This window comes from Enhydra lutris, unplaced genomic scaffold (genome assembly GCF_002288905.1).
Source record: "Enhydra lutris kenyoni isolate GAN:26980312 unplaced genomic scaffold, ASM228890v2 scaffoldscaffold8, whole genome shotgun sequence".
Lineage (NCBI taxonomy): Eukaryota > Metazoa > Chordata > Mammalia > Carnivora > Mustelidae > Enhydra > Enhydra lutris.
In genome coordinates, this window is record NW_019154092.1 from 29,565,932 (window position 1) to 29,586,301 (window position 20,370).

Consider the following 20,370-nt stretch of genomic DNA (forward strand, 5'->3'; position numbering starts at 1 on the left):
TGAAAGAGTCAGTTTACCAAGAAAATACAAATATTCCAAAGTATATACATCTAATAATTTTGCTTCAAAGTATATAAAGCTAAAATTGACAGCAAAACTACAATGAGAAAGATGAATCTACAATCCTAGTGGAAGACTTTCCCATAGCTCTCTCAGTAAACAAGCAGGAAAAAAAAATGTTTAAGAATATAGTACATGTGGACATACAGGATATGTTAATAAAATGATCTACTTAACATATAGAAAACAGTGCAACCAACACTGGCAAAAAACTCCTTTTGGGTGTACAAAGAACATTTACCATAGCTGACCATGTGCTGGTTTATAAAGCAAGCCTCAGCAAATTTCATCAGACTGAAATAATTTAGTGTAGTGCTGTCCAATAGAACTTAATAGGTTCTTGTCAGTAGTGTTCAGTACAGTAATCACATAGCTAATAGTCACTAGCCACATGTGGCTACTGAGCCCTTAAAATGTGGCTAATGTGACTGATGAACAACATTTTATTTGATCCTAATTAATTTAAATAGTCACATCTGGTTAGTGGCTACCACATTGGACAGGAAGACTTAGCGTATGTTTTCAGACAACAATAAAATTAGCTAGAAATCAGTAACACACGCACACTAAAAAATAAATTCCCAAATGTTTAGAAATCAAGACAATTTAAATCACCTATAGGTAAAAGAAGTAAGCATAGTGGAAATTTGGAAGGTATCTTTGTCTGGATAACAGTAAAAATTGTGGGAAAGAACTAAAGCCCTGATTAAAGAGAAATTTATGGCATTCAGCGCCTATATTAGGAAAGACAGGGCTACAATTCACTGATTTAAATATCCATTGCGAGAAGTTAGAAAAAGAATAGTAAGTAAATCTAAAGAAAGAATGTAGAGAGAGGTTCATACAGTGCTGTTCTGGGTTCCCATCGTAGCTTAAAGGGAAATTTTCACAATGTCCAGAATATTTGATGTTCTGCAAATGAAGGAAGAGGGTGTTCTCAAATTCCTTGCAGCAGGAACCCACTCAGGTGGTACCAACTTGACTTCTAAGCCAAACAGTACATCTACAAAAGGAAAAGTGATGGCATCTTTAGCATAAATTTGGAGAGAACCTAGGAATAGCCTCTGTTGGCAGCTCAGGCCATTGTTGCCATGGAAACCCAACTGATGTCAGGGTCATGACCTTCAGAATACTGGCCAGTGAGTTGTGCGGAAGTTTGCTGCCGTCCTTGGACCCCCCACTATGGCTGGCCCCTTCGCTCCCAGAGCCTTCATTAACCAGATCCAGGGAGTGTTCCAGGAACAAAGACTTCTGGTGGTTACTGCTGCCAGGGCTGACCACCAGCCTCTCACTGACGTGTCTGGTGTTGACCTGCCCACCATAGCCATGGTAGTGCAACCCATCTGCTGTACGTGGTCATCGTCATCCCATAGGCAAGGGAGCTCACTCAGTGGGTCTGAGTGGAGGATGCCACCCAGGGAGGTCTGCGCATGCGTGGCACCAGGTCCTGGGTACAGCTAGAGGAGGTCCTCCCAGACCTCTCCTTCCAGAGATTCTGAAGAGATTGTAGGGGCAGAGCAGACCGCTGCTGAAAAGGCTGTGACCACAGAGGAATTTCAGAGTTGAACGGACGGCTCCGCCTCCTGGATTTACCACTCCTCAACCTGAGGTCGCAGACCGGTCTGAAGGCATGCGGGTGACCTCGGTGCCTTGTCAGCGGATCCCTCCTGAAGGGTGGTCTGCGGTTCCCACTGCTCAGGCTCCTGAATGGAGAGGAATGACTAACTCCTGAGTGGCTTTAAGCTGTGCTTCCACAGACCCTTAAACAGAAAATGGAAATATGGTCGACAGACAATACACGGTTTCTTTAAAAAAAAAAAAAAAAAGAAAGAAACGAAAGAAATTGTAGAGCATGAATTAATGAAACAGAAAACAAATATTTTGGTTCAGCTTTTGAAAGAAATAAAATTGAGAATGCCCCAGCAAAACTGATCAAGAAAAAAAAAAGAGAGAGAGAAGTACCGTCTGTCAGTGTGAGGAGCACAAAAGTGGCCATCAATGCACATCTACAACTGTCACAGAGAGAATATAAAGGATACGGCTAATAATTTCATCAAAAATTTTGAAATGTTATCCCATATTAGTTCAAGAAGAAATATAAAATCTAAACAATTTGGGATCTACTAAGGAAATTGTAATTTAAAATTTTTCTTATAAAGAATATTCCAGGCCAGATACCACAGTGAGGAATACTTTCAGATGTTAAAGGAAGAAGTAAACCAATCTTCCACAGTCTCTTCAAGGTAATAGTGATGGGTCCGTAATCAAAGGAGCGAGACTGATACAAAGTGAAGGTCAAGCAAAGCTTTATTTCACGCCAAGCATCGAGAATCAAACCGACTGTTCGGGGCCGCCTCTTACAGAGAGGGCGACCCCTCCCTGCCTTACAGACTACCTTTTAAAGGGCAAAGGCTATGTGGTTGAGCCTGGCCACACACAGGTGGCCAATGAGATTGTAACACACAGAGAAAGCTAGGTCACACACGGGTGGCCAATTGAATTACAATTTCCTGTATAGTAGATATTTGAACTAGTCTATCACCGTGGTCAGAATTGGCACCCAAAAGGCGCCCAAAAGGTGGGGCCCACACTCCTTGGTAGCTAGGGAGACAGTATGCGCGCTCCACGATTGGATGTCTCCACCTGGCCTGACCCGCTCTTGTGTTTGGGCTCTGTTACCTGGGACTGGTCAACCATATTTTACAGTTTCCCGGACTTGCTTTTAAGTAAGTTCCCCTGGGGGGCGGGGTGGTGGTGGCAGGGTCAGTTTAAGTTTTACTGCATAAACAACAAAATCACTGTTTAACCAGATGGAATGCTCTGCCTAAATAGGCCCTTACAATAGCAAAAGATGGTACATTACCCAGCTAATTTTATGGAAGCTGTAGATTATGCTCCTTACAGAGCAAGATTTCATTCCTGGAACGAGACCAGGAGGACCCCGGCTTTTTCTAGATTTTCGCACTCCCTTCAGCCTTTGATCACTCCAGCAGTCAGGGAGGTGCCGCTGAGTCCCCAGGGCATATTAAAAGGGCATATTAAAAGTTCTCTGACAGACCAAATCCATCTACAACATCATACAATGCATACTTATCACATTACACTTCTCTCGGCAAAGGGTTTGTTACTTGTTTATAAACGTGGTTTGAGTTAGATATTTTCACTGAATTTCATTTAACCTACTTATTCAATGATAGAGCATGGAGCCAGTGGAATTCTCAGACCATCAGTTGGTCCAGGGGGCCCCATACGAAGTTCCATAGGAAGGGGAATATTTCTTGCCTGTAAGCCTTTTTTTTTTTTTTTTTTTTTTTTCAGATTTTATTTATCCACTTGAGTGATAGAGCTAGAGGGAACAAGCAGGGGAAAGAGAGAAGCAGGGTCTCTGCAGAGCTTGATCCAAGGACCCTGGGATCATAATCTGAGGCAAAGCAGACTTCTAACCAACTGAGCCACCCAGGCACCCTGCCTGTAAGCCATTCTTTAGGGAAAAGGGTACCCATCTAAATTACAGGTCAGCAAAGTACTAGGTACTGCCACCTGTTTTTGTAAATAATGTTTTAATGGAACCCAACCATGCCCATTTGTTCATGTGTTATCTATGGCTGCTTTCTGCTACAATGGCAGAGTTGCAGAGTTGCAACTGAAACTGTAGGGTCCGCAAAGCTGAAAATATTTGTTATCTGGCCCTTTACAGAAGGGCCACATTTGCTGACTCCTGACCTAAATGAGAACTTTCCTTCTAAATTTTATTGATTTTGATTTTTTTGCTGATTATAAATGTACTGCTAACTTACTGTAAAAAGCAAAAAATATGTAAATATGCAAAATAATGAAGATAAAAGTCACTGTCTCAAGAAGTCTATTTTGTGAACCTAGAAATTTGATGTGTGCCATTCTATATGTGTGTGTGTGTGTGTGTGTGTGTGTATTATTTTTCCAAAAATAATACTGGTAACGGTAAACTGAATTTTCTCCATTGTTAATAACATTTTACATGTCTGTAACATTTTACAGCATCACGTTAAATTATGGCTATGGTGGATATTTATAGTTGCTTTCTCAGTATTCCCCCCACCCCAGCCCCACCCCAAGCTTTCTCAATAATAGCACCCACCCTGATTTTCCTTTAGTAATTCACCATTACTGGGCCATTATGTTTTCCTTAACTTTGACTTTTGACATAATTTCAAACTTACAGAAAATTGCAAGAAAAGTACAAAGAATTCCTATACACCCTATGCCCGGATCCCCCAGGTGTTGGCATTTTATTATAATTTCTTTATAATTCTCTACCTGTTTTGTTTAACCAGGTATCTATCTATCTACCTGCTTATCTATCATCCGTAGAGTTTTTTTCCAAATAGTTTAAGAGTAAGTGGCAGATGCAGTGCCTCTTTGACACTTAAATGGAGCAAAAAGGAAGAGGATTTTAAGCCAAAGTGACGTGGTCTGCATTCTCTATGAGCTTCTCTATGAGCTGGCTGCTGTGCTGTGAACTGAGTGAAGGAGGGCAAACAGGGAAGCAGGGAGACTATTGGCCAGAGCAACTGGAAGGACAAAACTGCCACTCTCTAAGATAAAGAAGACTGTGAGAGGAACAGGTGTGGGAGAAATTAAAGGTTTGACGTTGGGGTATGTTAGGTTTAAGATGCCTAATTAGTCATTGTTCCAAACACTTTACAAGCTGCTTCCTATTCGCAGAGTGGGTGTTCTGCTCTGATACCCATAACCCTCTAAGACCACTGCCTGCACCATCCACCCCTGTGGTTGCCGGGCCACAGAACTGCGGGTCCAGGGAGCTACTGACTTGCACTTGACCTCTGGCCTGCGGCTCCTCTTGTGTGAGGCTGAATGGTACCACCTGGAAGTGTGGAGGAATTCTCATTCAGTGGTAGAAACAGACCAGAGGGCAGGAGAGTCTGCAGAAACATCTTCTCCCTCCTCCTCTGCCGCCATGGTGAGCTCCCCCACCGCGCTGGTGCTCAGAACATGCAGTGAGACTAAGCAAACAGCTGTTGGGAAGCTATGAGACGCCCCAGCAACACCCACTTTTATGTGCTCTCCTTCCTTCCTTCACCTCTCATTTACCCTCCTCAACCTTTTCTGGGATTGCATCACCCCAAAAAAGTCTTAGCAATAGGTTTTGTTTTTGTCGTTTTTGTTTTTGTTTTTATCTTAGGCCCTATTTCCTTAGGAACTCAGACTAAAGCAGGCATCAGAGTGGCTATTGGTGGGATATATGAGCCTGTGGTTCAGAGAAGAGGTCTAGGCTGAGATACAGACTTTGCAGTCATAGGTAAAATTTAAGGAGATAAGACCAGATGAGATCACCCAGGAAGAGCATATAGATAGAAAAGAAAAGAGACTTGAACCCTGAGCCCTCAGGCACCACAGCATATAGAAGTCCAGAGAGAGTGAAGAGAGAGCTGCATTGAGACTGAGGAGAAATGCCCCATGAGGTAGAGAAAAACCAAACATGTTGTTCTCGAAGCCAAATGTAAATATGTCAGTTATGCAAAATACTGCTGATGGTGTAACCAATAGATGTCTAGTAAATGAGTATTGGAATCAGCAATATGGAGGTGAGCAAACTTTACTACAACTCTTTATGTGGATAAGAATATGTATAACATACAGTAATGTCACATCTCTCATTCCTGACATAATATATATTTTCTCTTTCTTTTCCCACATTCCCCCCTCCCACTCCCCAACAATCTGGTTAGAAGTTTATTAATTTTATTAATCTTTTTTATGTTAACTTTTGGTTTAAAAAGAATATAGAAATTTTTTCTGACTTTTGTGTTATTTTGTTGACATCCAATCTAATCTTTGCTATTTCCTTTCTTCACTGTACTTTGGGTTTCATTTGTTCTTATTTTCGTTTCTTAGGATGGAAGGCGAGGTAACTGAATTAAGACTTTTTCTTTTTTTAAATAGAGCAAGCAAGTGCACAGGAGTGGGGGCAGGGGGCAGAGGGAGAGAGAATCCCAAGCAGGCTCCACACCAAGCGCAGAGGCTGCCGCAGGACTGGATTCAGGACCCTGAATCATGACCTGAGCTGAAATCGAGTCGGGCACTTAACCAACTGAGCCACCCAGGTGCCCCACAACTTTTTCTGTTTTATTGCTATAAATTTCCCCATAAGTACTGCAATCCATAGATTATTTTTTCAAATATTTCTCTATACTTCTCTTGCCTTTGAGGACTCAGACTATGATTACACATATCAGGCACTTGATATTGTACCACAGCAAGTCGATGCTCTACGCATTTTTTCTCAATATTTTCCTCTATTTTTCATTTTGGAGAGTTTCTATTGGTATGTCTTATATAATTTTTTTCCTTCCTCTCTTCTATTATGCCTTAGCTACAATTAATCCCATCTGTTTGTTGGTTTTGTTTTTTGTTTTTTTAAAATCTCAGACATTGTAGTTGTCTTTAGAAGTTTAGTTTGGTTGCTTTTTTATACCTTTCATGTCTCTACCAAACATGTTCAGTGTTTCCACTAGCTTCTTGATCATATGGAATGTAGTTATAATTGTCTTAATGTGCTTGTCTATTAATTCTTTGTCATTTCTGGGGCAATTGAGTGATTTTTCTTATTATGGGTTGTGTTTTCCTGGTTCATTTCTGATTGGATGCCAGACATTATGCATTGTGCCTTAGCAGGTGCTGGATTTTCCTTTTATATATATATTCTTGAGTTTTGTTCTGGGATGTATTTAAATTATTTGTTTACAGTTTTATCCTCTCAGGTCTTACTCTGAAGTATCTTTTAGGGACTATGAGTCTAGGGTTCAATTTTTCTCTGCTAAGGAGGCAGGACCCTTCCTACTGTTCAAATCGAGTTTCCCACCATCAGCAAGATTGATATTTAGGGCTAGATAATTTGTTATGTATTGTAGGATATTTAGCAGCATCTCTGGCCTCTACCCACAAGATGCCAGTAGAACTCATCTTGTCTGGTTGTAACAATCAAAGAACATCTCCAGATGTTGCCAAATGTCGGGGAGAGAGGGCGGTAGTGGCAGGCAAAACTGCACTTGAGAACCAGTGTTCTGACGTCCTATGAATTATGAGATTTTCTAACAGGTACCCTTGGTGAGCTCCAGTGATTTTTCTCTCTCATCCTTATGGATGTTTTTTTCCCCCACCTCAGGTAGTTTCCCTATACAAATGCGCTCATCAGTACTCAACTGGAGTTGGGGGGGAGGGGCGCTCTGCAGCTCTCCAGTGTTCCCTGTCTAGTTCTTTCCTATCTGGTACATCGCCCGGCAAAAGCCACCACTGTGGCCTCCCAGGATCCCTTGCTCTATCTTCTCAACTTAGGGAGTGTGCCAGGCTCCGCTTGAGTTCTCCTTTCCTGTGCTGAGGCCTAGAAACTCTCTCCAGGTAGTAAACTGAGACAACCCAAGTTTGCTTCACTTGTTTCCCATCTCTCAGGGATCCCATCTCTCTGATCCTTTATGGTATATATTTTACATTTGTTCAGGAAAGTTAGATCTGCTCATCTTGGCCCAATGGATTTTTTGTGTTCATGATTTAAAAACAAATTTGCATCATAAAAAATCCGGGAGAGGAAAATTGTTAATGCAAGTTGGAGAATGTTGGAAACATCCTTTGAGTAAGTATGAGAGGACAGCTTAAAGCCAGTGGAGGATTCAGGCAGAAGCAGATGATCCAAAGTTAAGAGGAAAGAAGGCATTAACAAACCAAGATATGGGCACCTTACTCTTCTCTCCCCCGCCGCGTTGTAAATATCAGTGTAATAGGTACAGATGGGGATAGGTATAGAGAGAACATTTATATACGTGTATAGAGAAACTTAAAATGTTAATGGGATGTTACTAAGATTGTAGACTCATGGGTCACTTTTTGAGTGATTTTCACTTCTAAACTCTATTATTACCTTCATAAAGAAAATATGCAAAGAAGAATTTACATATGGAACTGGACACTTTATCCTATTCTTAGCACCTAGTTATGCTACTTCTTTGCCCAAAAATGGTCTCCTATCTCATTCAAAGTAAGTCATAGCCCTACCAATGACTAACCAGGTCTTGCATGATCTGGTCCCCTTTCCCTCATTTATTTGCAGGCTAACCCATTATTTTACCTCATGTTTATTCTTCGTCAGTGACTCTGCCTCCTTGCTGTTTGCTGAACAAATCAGGCATTGCTCCCACATCAAGCTCTTTGCACTTGCTGTTCCCACGTATGGAATGTCTTTCTTCCAGTCTCATGGCTTGCTTTCTTATACTTATTCCCATTTTTCCTCAAATTTCCCTTTTTTCCCTAATATTTTCTCATCATTCATTCACATGACATATGAATATGCATTTCCTTTTTCTACTGCTGTGTGCAGTTTCCACACACAGAAGCAATAGACATGAACTCGTAAGTTTTGGATGTTAGCAACTTCAAATCCCCAGGTCTGATAAAATTAGGGCCCCAGAGAATCGTATTTGGGGAGGGGAGGGTAAAATCATGGCCATGGGGAGGGGCTTCAAAGGGATGTTTGAGGGGAATATTCAAAGAGCAATGGTTGGAGGTGGGTGCAGCATAGACTTTGCAGCATAATCCCCAGTCCTGAGCCCTAGATTAATGAATCTATATGAAGGACGGAAGAGAAATGTCAGACACAGTTGTGCAAAAATCTTCTCATCCGCAGATGTTCCAATGCCAATGCTTTGTTACTGTTGTGGTTATGTGTGGTGCAGACAGGGTGGAGTAACAAATGGCAGAAGCTGACAGAGGCCAAGTCATGGAAGGCCATGCTAATTTTATTAATCTATATAGTGCATAAAGTGTTAATTCTAGAGTTTAGAATTACAAAGTTTTTCTACAATTCAGTAAGAAAATACAAAGAACCTATATTAATCAGGACAGAAACCCAATTCAGTTATTTTAAACAAGAAAGGGACTTTATTGGCTCACAAAACTTTAAAGTTCGGAGGTAGGGCAGGCTTTAGGCACAGCTGGATCTAGGGCCTCCAGAAAAATGACATCAGAACTGAGTTCTCATTTCTTTCTGCTAGCCTCTGAGTTTCTCCTCAGACTCTCTCCACATGGTGTAAATTCAGGCTTACACAGTCCTTAGTTCATGGAATCTCTGTAGAGCCTTCTTTCCAATAGTTCCAGCAGAAGTTCTGTTGAGAGCTCTCTTTAGCCTGGCTTGAGTTACATGCCCATTCTTTTAATCACTGTGGCTAAGAAGCTGCAGGACTCAGGAAGGCCAAACCGGGTCACCTACTCATCTAAGCCACAGGGAATGGGTTCCCCACAATAAATAAGGATTCTGTTACTAAACAATGGGGAAAGAGATGCTGAACAACAACAAAAACCCCAAAACACCCAACAACATAGATCCACACATAACCCAACAGAAAAGCTATTATAGGTAAAGGACATGAACAAACAATCCATGATAAAAGTGGCCAATAAACATATGAAAATAACCTCAACCTCACCATTAATCAGGGAAATACAAGATGATTTTTTTCTTTTTTGCCCATCAGATAACAATTACCAAGCATAGGTAAGGCTATGTGGGGAAATGAGCACTTTCCATACATAGGGTAAAAATAGAAAGTTATAAAGACCTTTGGGAAGGCTAAGATGGGTCTATCAGAAAGCATATCCTTTGACCCAACTATCCACCTCATACAACTCCATCCTAAAGAAATTCACACATATGCACAGAAATATATGAAAAAGATGTTTCCTTTGGCAGTGTAAATAGCAAGAGAAAAAGTAAGGGAATAGTTGAATAATGGGATTTTCATAGTATTGCATCCTAATCAATCATTAAAGAAATTTAAAGACCTCGGGATTTTTGAGACTAAAGGAAAAACCAAAAAAAGGAAGGTGAACAATACATATCTATGATTTTATGTAAAAATAGCATTTATTGTTATGTATATTCATATGGAAATGTATGAAAAGGCAGCTAGATGGATTTATGTCAAACTGTGGACAGTGGAATGTGACTGGAAGTGCTGGAGAAAAGGGCCTCTCTGCTCTTATACTTGTGTATTTAGTATAATGAGATGGTAGTCATTTATACTTTAATAATTAAAATAAGAAAAATGGCAAACAGCTCTCAACAGGAAATGGAAATGGCCAATAAACATAAAAAGATGTTCCTCCTTATTAATAAAAAGACAAATTTCACCTACCAGAGTGGTAAAAATATTCAGGATTCAGGGTTGGTGGGAGTGGGGGCAAACAGGCACTCTACTGATGGGAGCTGCAAATTGGTACCATCTTTTTGGTGCTAGTTCTCAACACGTTAAATATGCACATTCTCTGACCTGATAAATCTATTTCTTGCTATTTATTCTACAGAAATAATATCCACACAGGCAGCAAAATAGATGGATAAGGATGGTACCTATCCCTTTATAATAAAAAATTGGAAAGAACTTCTTTTCCAACAATAAGGGGTTAAATAAATTACAGTATATTCATGCAATGGAGCAGTGTGCAGCCATAAAGAACAATGTCTACATCGAGGTGAGAGGGAGGGGAGGCAAGTTTCAGTGCAGTACATGGAAAACGGGGATATGTACCTACCTCATATGGTTGGTTGCTGTGAGGACTAAGAGCTAATCCATGGTAAAGCGCTTCCAACAGTGCCCAGGCACAGCAACCTCAGTGTCAACTATTAACACATTTTGCTTAAATATGTATATTCCTAAGTCTGGAAGAATAGCAAACCAAGTAAGTATTACTTCTGAGGAAGAGTGTGAAGAGGAATGTCCTTTTTCCATTTAACATTTCTGTACTGACATTTAGCAATCAAGGTTGAACAGCCATCACTCACTACACTGTGAAAAGACAGATATCCCTGCTAAGTTCACAGTACTAGATTTGAGTTTTAGCTCTAATTGGCCACAAACAAGTCACACAATCTCCGAATCTTTCTTTCCTTGCCTACCAATCTAAGTGAGATAGGTATAGTGACTGATCTGATGCCTGGTGTGCAGATTATCTCAATGCATACAACCTTTCCTTCAATTTACTAAATGTGATACGCGCATTGCTAAATCAAATTTTGGGGCTTTAACCTCCAAGAAAACCAAAAGAAACTTTAGCAGTAATGAGCAAATGCTCAGTAGCTACTGGGCAGTTATCAGCGGTCTGCGTGCCATTAACAATGACTGCTCTTTTACTAACCAAACAGATGGCACTGCTTGGCAACGGACAGCTCACTACTTCATCAGAGGCTGGGAAGCCCCCAGAATTGCTAACTATGACTATCTGTGGGGATATAAATTAATGTCTGGATGAAATAATAAATCACTGAAGAGTTACTTTTAATCAATTGGTCTAGGGACTTAGCCTAACGGAAGATGGTGATTACACAGACTACCATTTCTTTTCCCATATACCCCAATCCAGTCTTTTTGGGTCCAGCCCAGTTTCCCCACAGAGCCTTGCCTTAGCTTCAGAATCCCTTCTAAACAACGCACAGGTATCAGAGCTGACAAGATAAACTCGTATTTGCCAAGTCTAACACCACTTTTTCTAAGCTCTGACATTATACCAAACATCTTTGGCATTTGTGACAAATGTACCACAGGGAAGCTTCTTTGTATACAGGAAAGATGTAAGATCTAAAAAAAGGGTGAAATTCTAGCTATTGAGAGGTTGCTCCCTTCTTACCTACTCTGATACAAGAACTCTGTCATTTCAGCAGAAGTAGTAAAAATATGCCACCTCAAAACCTACTTGGAAAGAAGCCAGTTATAAATAAATAAATCAACTCAAGATCGTTTTATCTTAGAGCGGAGGAGTTTATAGTTTTATTGGACACTGACTTGTTTCCTCTCAGCCACAAAGAGAAAAAGACCCAAACAAAAGTCCCTACATTTTCTTGTATAACTTAAAATACATTATATCATTACTACATATTTATACTTCAATAAATCTTAATCTATAAAGCACATTTCTTATAATTAATTGTTATCAGGAAATCTATAAACAAGCTCCATTCTGCCTCACTTTTCCACCAGCTGGCCTTGCATTTATTACTATGCTTTTTAACAGGCTCATGCAAATCTCACCTTCCATTTTCAAATTTGATCCAAGCACCAGATGTAACCAAAATCTCTGGAACTATGAAATCTTTTTATTCACATGGGTCATTTTCCACAAACTTAATGCCCACTATAAAGAAGTCTTTCCTCATATTCTCTATTTTAACTTCCAGAGTTTTCCACTAAACAGTAAAACCACAGTACTTGGGATTCTCAGCCAAGGAGTATATAATCCTACTACTACAATGTATTACTTTTTATACATTTTTTAAAATGTGTTAAGACTTAAAATTTAAAAAAAAAATAGTTCAATCAATTCTGATAGTTAATAAACTAGTTGTTAATAACCTATTATTTTTAAATAGAACAATCCATTCAACTTAACATGTAAGTACAACCTCAATGCTATTAGAGATTGATTAGTTTTTTTAAAAGACCCACAAACCTCCAAACTGTGTTAAAAGTATCTTGGACTCACCTCTGAAGATTGCTGGAGAGCTGGCTAGCTCTATGAGCGGAGTCTTCTTTTCCCCCAAATACAAACCCTGGTAAGAGAACTATGGCTCTGTGAATCTCAGAGATGACCTCCCCCAGGACCGCTCAGACAGAGGGAAGCAGCTAACCCACATGAAACAGCTTTAGACCAAATCCCCAATGATTTACAGTGGAAGAAATATCTACCTACCTATGGTAGGGTTACAGTACCTAGCACAGTGCCTTATCGGTAGAAAACGTTTAATAATAAATGCATGGCTGTTTTGTTAGCCTGGTGTGCAACCCTTTTGTACCAAAAGAATAAAACAGCAAACCTGATACTTGTTGCCCACCTGTCATGGATTTTTATGTCTTTAACCAAAAAAAGGCAAAATAATAAATTAGATCTTCAAGTCTCTTTTGTTTTCTAAAAGCCAAGACAGACCATTACCCTCCTGTTTACATTTGCCCTTCAACAGTTCCATTTACAAATTCTTCCCTAGTGTTAGAATGTCTACTCTCATAGTTTTACAAGTGTTTACTGTTCACTGTCCACTTTCTACTGGTAATACAGGAGACCATTATTCTCATTAGTGGGATGCCATCAAATTAGACAGGATAAGTGGTGTTTGAGTTTCCCTGCAGGCAGATAACTACATTGAGATAAATTCTCGATATACTTCAATTCTTGGATCAAAGTATTTGTCTTGCCCAATCTAGGTGTCCCATTCACTTTTTGATGTTTTATCACCATCACTTCTTATCTGAGTTTTAAGGCTCATTTTACTTTGAGGCTTTTGGTCATCCTTTATCTTCTATTTTCTGAAATGCATATTCAAATTAGGTAAAAGGAAGCAGAAGGATAAATCTTTTAAAAATGGTTTCGGTTTTCAGATTTTGTAATTCCTATGTTGCCTTTTAATGTAGAAGGGAATGTATCCTTGCAAAGAACATTTTAATGATCAATAAAGAAATAATGTCTGTCTAAAAAGGAAACTTTAAAGGGACAAAGAATCAGGTAGTTCATTATTTGGAAAAGTAATAATATAAATATCACATGGAAGATTTAGGCATTAACACCTGAATTAAGTTGAAAATTTCAGTTTCTAGGCAGGTATGACATCGTTTCTTTCAAGATAAAATAATGGTGGGTGAAGATTTTCTACATTTCCCAGTGGATTTTCTAACAGTCTATATAGGGAAATAAAACTATTATTTATCATTTCATGTTTTTAATTTTGTCTTCATTTCTGAAGAAAAAGACCTGAGTGCTGATTTTTTTTTGTAATTTCTTATACTTTCACAACATTCAGAAGTTTTTCTGCATTGTGTCTTCGCTGATGTCTAAAAAGATTTGAGCTTTGACTATAAGATTTCCCACACTGAACACATTCATAAGGTTTCTCCCCAGTATGGATTCTCTGATGATTAATGAGCCCAGAATTCTGGCTAAAGGCTTTTCCACATTCAAGACATTTGTAAGGTTTTTCTCCAGTATGGACTCTCTGATGCTGCACAAGGATAGAACTTCTGCTGAATGCTTTCCCGCATTCAACACATCCATAGGGTTTCTCCCCACTGTGGATTCTTTGATGAAGAATGAGGGCTGAACCCTGACTGAAGTGTTTTCCACATTCATCACATATATGCTGTTTCTTTCGAGAGGGATTTCTCTTTCTTTCAAATCTGCCCTTGGGGAAACAGGCTTCTCCGTACTTAAAAATTTGAGGAACACCTATATTGAGAGTGCCAGGAACTTCATGAGATTCTGCTGCTGAAGGAATCTCCTGCTTTGGAGCTAGTGCTCCATTTTCAGTCCTACCATCATCGTCTGAAATAAAGAAAAAATGTTATTATCACTCGTTTTCTATTCTGGAAGGAGAGAGACCTAAAGAAAAATTTAGTAAAACTGAACTAAAAGTAAAGAGCCTGCATAGATCTACAAAGAGCACTCTGAAAACTGGTGGTAGAGTGGCCTACTCCAAAAAAAAAAAAAAAAAAAAAAAAAAAGGGAAACGACCGATTAAGAGGCTAAGGGAGGTAATGGCATGCTAACATAATGAGGAATTGAAAGGTTATTCCCTGAATAAAAGTGGTAACATAAGCACGTGCGCTATACAATACTAGTCAGAAAATAATGGGCAGAATGATGGCAAATTCTAAGACTGTCAGACAAAGTGATGCAAGCTAGGTCTGGTTGAAATGTCATAAGAAATATAAAATTGGCCATCAGGAAGTCATTACAATATTCTTTTGTTCTGAGGAAGGGAGAAATTACATCAGATTATTATGGTGTAAATAACAAGCAATGACTGTTTCTGAAATGAACAAGACCAGGCAGATTACAGCCAACACTACACTAAAAGCAGAACCCAGAAGATGTCCTAGTAAGAAACTGAAGATAAACTGAGGGTATTCTCTGTTAACTCAGGACATAACACATATATTCAACAGGTTCTTGCAAAGTGACGGTTTTCCTGTAAATGAAGGCTGCCCTGCTTGGTGTCTGCCATGGTACTTAGACAAGTTATTATTTCTAAGCCTCAGTTAAAGGAGTCCAGTGAAACAAAAAACTGAATTAACTACCAACATGGTACCCTTAAACTCCTACAAGAAGCAGTATGAGCAAGTCTCATTTCAGACTTTCCTGAAACTTCAAGCCTTGAAGAGTGCAGTTAGAGCGTGAGCAGCAGCAATCAGAAAAGCGGTGAACAGTGAGCAAGTCTATAATGATTACGAAAGGGATAAAGTCAAGAGAGAAGACTAACAACAAGAGACTGAAGGGTGCAGTGGATCAGGGAGGCGTGGAGACATGAACAACAGATAAACAAGTGTTAAAGTTATGTGGGGACAAATGGCACAGAAAGAAAGAAGTTCCCCAGTGTGGCAGAGACCAGACCCCTGAAATGAGGCCATTTACAAATACGGGAAAACTATCCTAAAATTCAGGCAGGGGAGAAATTTTCTACCCAAGAAAATATCACCTTCAATGACCAAGGATAGTGGTTCTCCAACTTCATTCCAGAGAAGACTGTTTCACGAAACATGTAAAACTACGGGCTCTCAGCAGACGTCAGCCTCACCCCGTCAGCTCTGGTTCCCTAGCACTGTCCTCTCAGATGGAAAGAAAACGTGATGAGACCCCATCTGTGGCACATACCAGCATTATTTACAACTACCTCATTGAAAGATTCCCAAAGCAGTCTCAAATAAATATGAACACAAACCCAGCAGGCTTAGGAGTATACTGGGTTGTATCAAAGTACACTAAGTCTATGGTGTCGATTGCCAATATACTGGGAAAGACTAGTTTAAATGACTTATTATAATCATGAGTTTTTTATTTTTCTGTACTTAAAGCATATTTTAGCTACAGAGCCTATTTTTGCATAAATACCTGGAAAATGTTAAGAGTTTTATCCAAGGATCATTTCTACAAAAGATGCTTCTTAGGAAAAAAAAGGCTCTAAGTAGGATGTTAAAGAAAAAACAAAAATAATCAAAAATTTAGAAAGACTTCAGTGGTCAGCAACAAAAAGAATGGATTTGAAGAGGCTTCAGGTAAGCCTATTATGCCAAGAGGATTAGGCAGGAGACTGAAAGGATATGAAACAGATGACAGAGAATATTGCATGCAAAATAAGGGACTTAGAGGCGCCTGGGTGGCTCAGTTGGTTAAGTGGTTAAGTGTCTGCCTTCGGCTGAGACCGTGATCCCAGGGTCCTGGGATGAAGCCCTGCATCTGGCTCCCGGCTCAGTGGGGAGCCTGCTTCTCCCTCTCCTCTCTGCTCGTGATCTCTGTCACACACTCTCTCTCTCCAAAAAATAAATAAAATCTTAATAAGTAAGTAAATAAATAAATAAGGGACCTAATCTACAAGTGGGTGCTGGCTCAACATAAGGCAAATGTCAGCCTGAAATGGGCAGATCTTCAAGAGGTAAAGAAAAGGCTGATGATGTTAATGCCTAAGAATAAAAAAACTGCGGTCTGCAAACCATTGTTAAGAATCAAGATCCTATAGTATGTCTACGTCTACAAAACCAGGTTAAGGTGATTATTCCCTATCCCCTAGTGGGAACAAGCAAGGATTTCTGGACAAAAAGCCCACACTCCCCTTATCCCTCTAGCCCACTTGGAGTTTTGGTCCTCACCACAGTGCCTTAGGGAATGGAGCTCCCAGGATGCCCACTTGAGCTGGTTCTCCACAGCGTCAAGCTCAGAATTTGGTAATCCCTGAGCTTCTTCTTGAGAAACTATTTCCTCTACCAGAACCTCCCGTTTTCGTCGACGGAGAGAAACCTGGAAAAAATGAAGTTTGGCTCAGGTGAGAAGAAATCTTACAAGATTCAGAACTAAAAAAATGCAAGAGAAACCATAACGACACACATACTGCAGGGGCCTGTATGACAAAGCACGGTTAGAGGGGAACAGGGGGGGGGGGGGGGCGGGGGGGGGATAAACATTATTTTTAATTTGAGCAGAATTAACTAAGGAGCTTTGCCTACTGCTATGCCAGTGCTTCTGACCCACGAGAGTGACATGAGCAGACTCACCGGCTGTCCTGGGTCATCGAGCTCACTCTCTAAATCCTCCAGCACTGTCACAGCCTCCTCTCCATTCTCTGGATGATGCTCTCGAACCCAGGTCTGCAGTTCCTTGGGTAGGATGGCAACAAACTGCTCCAGCACTACCAGCTCCAAAATTTGTTCTTTCGTGTGTGTCTCTGGCCTGAGCCATAGACGGCAAAGTTCTCGAAGCTGGCTCACAGCTTCACGGGGCCCAGGGGAATCCTGGTATCCAAACTGCCTGAATCGCTGTCGGAAAACCTCTGGATCAGGAAGATGGTTCCAGGGGATGCTTGATCCCTCTTCACCATCAGGATCCTCCTCCAACTTCACTCTCAGAATTTTTTCCTCTTCATCTGGAGTTGGGATTATTAGTATTGAATCTTCTTCCACGGACTGTGCAGACATCCTGATTTATAATACTTAAAGAAAAGTCAATCAAGGCAGGACACAGGCCTCAGGGAAATACCCTGTTTTCTTCACAGGCACTCCTGAGGGACAAGAAATTAAAACAAACAAACATAAATAACTAAATATCTGAAGAATCTGAACATATACGGACAAGGAAGTAAAAGATACTTTTTTTTTTTTACCAGATTAAAAATTCCAATCAATAACCTACAGAAGCTGGCAAACTACAGCTCACAGCCAAATCTGACTTGCTACCGATTTTTTGTACAATGTGTATTAAGAGTTTTCATTATTACATGGTTGCAAAAAACCCTAAGAATACTTCATGACATGTGAAAGTGATAAGAAATTAAAATGTCTGAGTCCATAAATAATTTTATTTGTCCACGGTTCATGCTACAATGGCAGAGTTGAGTAGTTTCAACAGACACAATAGTCTTAAAAACCTAGTATTTACCATCCGGCCCTTTAGAAAAAAAATGGCCAATATGTGACCTGCTAAGTCAACAAACCTTATTTCAATAATCAAAAGAGTCCAAGTAGGAACCTGTCCAACTCAGTGTTTTTTAAATGCGTTTGACCCTGGAACACATTACTTGCAACTCAAGACTTGTGGTCCCTGACCCATGCAGGTCAGTTCAAAGCAGGGACTGCTTTTCTGTTACTGTTTAAAAATTATTTAACAAAATACTTTTAGGAGTTATGTTTTTTAAGGAGTTAAGAAAGATCTTTTAAATGTTCAAGAACTCCCTGGGCTTAAAATATGTGTGAAAAAATATCCACTTGCTCAGTAACAGATTAATACTGAAAAGAAATCTAACCACTAGGTGCCATGAAATGCAAATACTATTCAGTCACCCACGACACCGTTACTACATTTAAATCCATAATGACCCAGACCCATCACCGCAAAGTCAATGAAGAGAAGGGACTAGTGTAACACCGTAACTTCTTGCATCAGCGGGCCCAGATTCATCATCTCACACTGGATGACTCACAGTTTTCCCAGCTTCTACCTTCAGGGAAACCTTGTGCTGCGATTTCTGATCCTTTCCTTGTATTTGCACAGTCATGCCCATGCCATCATACTAGGAATGAGCCATGCAGCTACTCCGTGTATCTATTTAGGGCCCAGAATCTGAAAACCAAAGATTTCACAAAACCTCCTGTAACTCTAACAAGGTTAGTTATCAGAATAAACCTTATCAGAGAAGTAATGCAGACAGGTTTAATTACTCTGGAGTGTGGCGGCCTTTTAAATAGGGTTTAGCCAACAGATTCGTTGGTTCCTATTCCAGGACCCTACCTTATCAAAGACTCAATCATTCTACAGGAAAGAAATCTCCCTTTTAAGTTCTCTTACGGCAGCCTGCTCCTGGCCCGTCAAGGAGGCACAAGGAGGGAAGGCCCGCGGTCGCTACAGTGTTTGGGAAGGGAGCCGCGTCCCAGGTGATCTCGCCTCACTTCCGCGGAGTTCCACTGCAAATCCCGCCCCCGCCCCGGCGTCCACCAGCCCTTCTTCCCCTTATTCCCGCCAGCGGATTTCAGATGACCAAAGGCCACATTGCCCCAACAGCATCGGGGCGACGGCACTTCCGTCCGCGTCCGGCGGAACTACAAGCCCCGGCAGTCCCCGCGCAAGGCCCGCCCTCTCCCACCTCCGCCCAAAACGAGTCCCAGAACCCTCCGCGAGACGCCAGGCCTCGAAATAGAACAAAACCGGCCGATGGGGGAGGGGGAGAACCGAGGGTCGCGGAGGGCACAGGAGATGGGGGATTCTCCGATGGTGCTGAAAGTCCAATCTGGCTTTCCTTCTACACCTATCCGCTCCCCAACTACTGGACCCGGCGACCGCGGTCTGTCCTCCGCGCTTCCAGGGAAGCCGAGAAAGGTCCCCGCCAAGTTTCTTCGCGGACTCCTGCCAAGAGGTCCGCAGCCTCTTAGCCCAGCATCCCCCTCACCCCCTTTCCCCCATTCTCGCGCAAACCTCCAACTCAGGATCCGCAGCAGCTTCGCTGTCCAAAGCAGACGCAGAAACGCCGCTCACAAGCCGTTTCCCAGAAGCCCCTGGCGCGGACTGCTTCCGGTCTGCGGGTCCCAGGAGGCGGGGAGAGGCGAAGCCCCGCGTTGCCATGGAGATGCGCTCCGGGCGGGGGAGGGGCGGCACGACGACAATGACCGCTTTGAGGCTGCGCTTGGCGTCGCGCCTCTCTCCTCGGATAGCCAGGAGTTCTGTGTTCCGCTTAAGAGAAAGAGAAAAGAAAGAGAATTCTGCCATTAAGATCGTCTTTACGGTTTCATAAGCCGTCTCACAGGCGGTATTATCTCATACGAAGCTCACAGTAACCCTCTGAAAGAAGTAATAAAAGCGAGTATTTATGAGTGCTTACTACATTGTACCAGCTACCTATATTGTCGTTTTCACAGCAGGTCTGTGATGGCAAGAACTTTTATTGTCCCCATTTCACAGCCGAGATAGATAACTGAGACACAAGTAAATAACTTGCCTAGAGCTCATAACTAGAAAGGAGGGGACAAAATTTGAAATGGAGCATGACTCCAACCTTTGGCTCCCACACCTGTTACGCAGCTTTATTTTGACCAAATTATCTGTCAGGCAAGCAAGATGAGACTCTTAAGAGCTTTGGCAGTGATCTCAGTGAATTCGCAGAGTGCATGGTCATCTTCTGACTTCAGACTTGACATTTTATACCACAAAACAGCTGCTGACGTTTTCATTTGAAAAGTAAGCCAGCCCACTTCATTCCCCTATTTAAAGGCCTTCAAAGGATCCCTACTGCCTTCAGTGTGA

The 20,370-nt window shown here is 41.1% G+C and overlaps 1 protein-coding gene across 1 annotated transcript in view; it reads right to left on the reverse strand.

The window, feature by feature from the left end:
• LOC111142733 (zinc finger and SCAN domain containing 30) overlaps positions 1–20,370 on the reverse strand; it is an 81,503-nt gene that overhangs the window by 35,131 nt on the left and 26,002 nt on the right. The window contains exon 4 of the mRNA XM_022496017.1: positions 13,886–14,230. Within this exon, the coding sequence (XP_022351725.1) occupies positions 13,886–14,230 (345 nt within the window). The remainder of the gene's footprint in view (positions 1–13,885; positions 14,231–20,370) is intronic.